The sequence below is a fragment of the Austrofundulus limnaeus genome, unplaced genomic scaffold (assembly GCF_001266775.1).
Source record: "Austrofundulus limnaeus strain Quisiro unplaced genomic scaffold, Austrofundulus_limnaeus-1.0 Scaffold194, whole genome shotgun sequence".
Taxonomy (NCBI): domain Eukaryota; kingdom Metazoa; phylum Chordata; class Actinopteri; order Cyprinodontiformes; family Rivulidae; genus Austrofundulus; species Austrofundulus limnaeus.
Window position 1 is genome coordinate 328,451 of NW_013952596.1, and position 3,816 is coordinate 332,266.

At 40.2% G+C, this 3,816-nt stretch overlaps 1 protein-coding gene across 3 annotated transcripts in view; it reads left to right on the top strand.

Annotated features, from left to right (window-relative positions):
* Positions 1-3,816, top strand: part of frmpd1a (FERM and PDZ domain containing 1a) — a 30,440-nt gene that overhangs the window by 19,304 nt on the left and 7,320 nt on the right. For all 3 annotated transcript variants that reach the window (XM_014018474.1, XM_014018473.1, XM_014018475.1), the window contains exons 8-13: positions 1,301-1,396; positions 1,495-1,620; positions 1,687-1,806; positions 1,899-2,035; positions 2,593-2,812; positions 2,909-3,091. In XM_014018474.1, coding sequence (XP_013873928.1) covers positions 1,301-1,396; positions 1,495-1,620; positions 1,687-1,806; positions 1,899-2,035; positions 2,593-2,812; positions 2,909-3,091 — 882 coding nt within the window. The remainder of the gene's footprint in view (positions 1-1,300; positions 1,397-1,494; positions 1,621-1,686; positions 1,807-1,898; positions 2,036-2,592; positions 2,813-2,908; positions 3,092-3,816) is intronic.

Here is a 3,816-nt window from a genome sequence, read left to right on the forward strand (position 1 = left end):
ACACAGACAACCTGGCCTGTCTCTGTGCCTCTGCTTCTCTCTGTCAGTCCACACTACTGTTGAACACTGTTGAGAGGCCTCATATATATATTAACAAACACCATTCTGTCATCTTAACGAGATTTGATACAAGGTCAATGGAAAACACAAAGATAAACACAAGTGATATCCAAGAATGACTGTTGCCAGCAAATCCTGCTCCAACTTTAATCATTCTGTCTGCAGATGAACAGCATGTCATGAAAATCTAGGTCATTAAAGGATGTCATGAATCACCTGCTTAAACATAAAAGTATTATTTCTATTACAATAGTTAAAAGTTAAAAAGTAGCTGAAAAACAGCTCGTACTTCCAATCGTTTCATCTGAGATGCTTTTTGTAACATTTGGGGCCAAACAGCTGATGAAGTTTTGGATTATTCATTAGTTTTTAAAGGTTAGCTTGAATGTGTTTTATTTAGACTATTTGATAGTWAGTTGTTCTTATGGTTGAAATTTTAACCGCATTTTTCCATTTCTATAGCATCTTAAGTACAGAAGAAATGGACCATAAAGCTTTGCAGCTTGAACTGACAGCAGAGTAACTCTAAGGCCTTCTTTGTGGCTAAAGTGTTCAAGGAATGTTAAAAAAATGGAAATTCACTGATCTGTTCCCTATCCCATATGGTTTATTATGTGAGGGAATATTTTAAACACAATGTGTGAGAAAATCTCAGCATTAATAAATGTCACATAAAATCACATCAAATCTCATGAAAACAAATAATTTRGTCCTAAAATCAAGAGAAATGTTTTTAACAATTTGAATAGAATTGTTGTTGTTTTAGATGTTCAAACTAAGCTGTGCTGATTTATAACGGTCGGTGATGTCTCGCGCTCTGATTGGTCGGACGTCCCCTCCTGCCTCTGGATGTGATACCAGCTGAACGAGGAAACCACAGAGGCTGGAGTGCCCATTACTAAAGACGGAGAGAACACGGATCGATATCTGTGTCGTTCTCCAGCCTTAATGTCTGTGATTACAGGACAATAAACATCAGATTATGGAGAGAGAAAAATGGAGATGCAAAGGACACCAGAGATAGGAGGTGGGGTTGTGTTCTGGAAAACCAAATGCTGGAGAGCTTCACTAAGACTGAACTTCAAAACATTCAGGGTCAATACAGAAAACCACCTTCTTTAAATAATAAAATAAGGATGAGGAGGGACCAGTCAGAGGATGAGATGAAGAGCTGAAAATAAACAGAATCTGTCCTGTTTTCTCTGATCAACATTTAAACGCTCTGCTGCTTCATCCTCAGGGGAACTCGCTGCTCTTCCTGCCAAACGTCCTGAAGGTGTATCTGGAGAACGGTCAGACCAAGGCCTTTAAATTTGAGCCCAGCACCACAGTCAAGGTATTTTCTAACATCTGTTCATCACAGTTCTTTTTCTTCTTCTTCTTCTTCTTCTTCTTCTTCTTCCAGCTGAAACTGTCCCTTTCTCTCTGCGTCAGGATATCGTGATGACGCTGAAGGAAAAGCTTTCTCTGACTCGGATCGAGCATTTCTCCCTGGTTCTAGAGCAGCAGCACAGCAGCAGCAAACTCCTGCTGTTGCACGACGATGAGAGGATACAGCAGGTACTCATAAAACGCCACCTTTTAACTGCTGTTACCTAGATATAACATGTAAGCATGTGTCCTCAGGTTGTCCAGAAGAAGGAGGTTCACGACTACAGGTGTTTGTTCCGAGTTTGTTTTCTGCCCAAAAACCTCCGGACACTGCTGGAGGACGATCCCACCACTTTTGAGTACCTCTACCTGCAGGTAAAACTGCAGTTTGAAGCAAATAATGACAGATTTTTAAATAATTTATGGGGTTTTTTTTTTCACTTTTAATCTCATGCCGTGTCTGTTAGGGGGTGAATGAYGTGCTGCAGGAGCGCTACGCCGTAGAGATGAGGTGCAACACGGCTTTGAGGCTGGCCGCGCTGCACATTCAGGAGAGACTGGTGAGCTGCGGACTGTCCCCCAAAGCCAACCTGAAGACCATCACGTGAGACACGTTTTCATTCAAAACTCCAAATTCACGTGGAAACTGTAAAAAGAGGGGTTTTATACAAATAAACACAAAATAAATCATTAAATTAGAGCAGTATTTAGTGTTTCTCCACACAGAGCACATCAGAATAACTGTATTATATTATATTCATCTGATGTTTTTATTGACTCTGTTAGAATAAAACAAATGATCTGATAAGAGTGATGCCCGAGGCTACTCTACGTTACATCCACTCATTTAGCAGAAGCTTTTATCCAGTGAAGAGCATCATTCAAGCTTTAGTTCAGTGAGAAACCCTGACGTTAGCATTCAGGACTAAATTGATTTGAAAAGCAAAGATAGAGACGGTGAGACGAGTTGGGATGTTAAAGGACGAACAGTTCTCACAGAAGGTGCTTCTGCTCTGAGCATTTCATGTTTCATAATCTGTTAAACTTCAATAAGAATAATCTGCTTCTACTATTCTGAGACAAACAAAATGACGAAGATAAAAAAAGAAAACGACTGAGTTTTCATAAAGATGAGCTGATTCTGTGTTCTCAATGCCCCAGGAAGACTTGGGGCATCGAGAACTTTGTTTCCTCCACCTTATTGAGGAACATGAGGGACAAAGATCTGAAGAAGGCCATCAGCTACCACATGAAGAAGGGCCAGTCGCTGCTTGATCCCAAACAGAAGAGCCTGTCGGTCCATCAGGCACGGATCAACTATCTGGAGGAGCTGAGCGATCTCAAGTGTTTCGGAGGGAAATCCTTTTCTGCCACCATGATGGTGGGATTTTTATCTGAGCAACAGCAGCTGAACTCTAATCCTAATCCCTACCAGTGCAGGTTCTGTATGTTTCTAATGAAGACGTCTCCTTCTCAGCTCCAGGACCGGGAGTCTACGGTGACCCTGCTGGTGGGAGGGCGTTACGGCATAAGTCAGGTGGTCAACCACAAGCTGAGCATCCTGACCACTCTGACAGAGTTCAGCAGCATCACACGAGTCGAGCTGCTGCCCGAATCTGACAAAGTCAGCCTCGTCAAAATCTACCTGCAGGACATAAAGGTAGCGTTTACAGATGTCCTCATTCCTGCAGCGTCCATGGCTCAGCCGAAAACACAGACCAGAACCAGAGGCAATGCATGTGTCTGTGCAAATACAGGTTGAACACTGAAATAAAGTGTTAAAGCTAAAAGAAGCTGAAGAATAACCAAAATATAAAAGGTGCAAAACTCTGGCTAAAAGCCAAAAGTAGYAAAYAGCAAGCTAAAAACTAAAAACGGCAAAACTGGATAAAAGCTAAAAGTAACAAATGGCAAGCTAGACACTACAAACAGCAAAAAAATCTGGCTTAAAGATAACAGGGCCAAAACGATAACTAAAACTCACAAAGTAGCAAAATTATTTTAAAAGTTAAAATTTAAGGTTCAGCTAAAAGCTGCAAAATTCCAGCTCTAAGTTAAAAGTAGCAAAAACATAGGTACAAGCTAAAGGAATTCAAATGCTAAATGTAGCAGAAATCTAACTAAAATCTAAAAGCAGCAAAATGCAAACAAAAAACATCCAAATTTTAGCTAAAAGTAGCAAAAGGGTAGCTAGAAGATAAAAGTAGCAAAAACATAGGTACAAGCTAAAGGAATTCAAATGCTAAATGTAGCAGAAATCTAACTAAAATCTAAAAGCAGCAAAATGCAAACGAAAAACATCCAAATATTAGCTAAAAGTAGCAAAAGGGTAGCTAGAAGATAAAAGTAGCAAAAACATAGGTACAAGCTAAAAAGTAGCAGAAA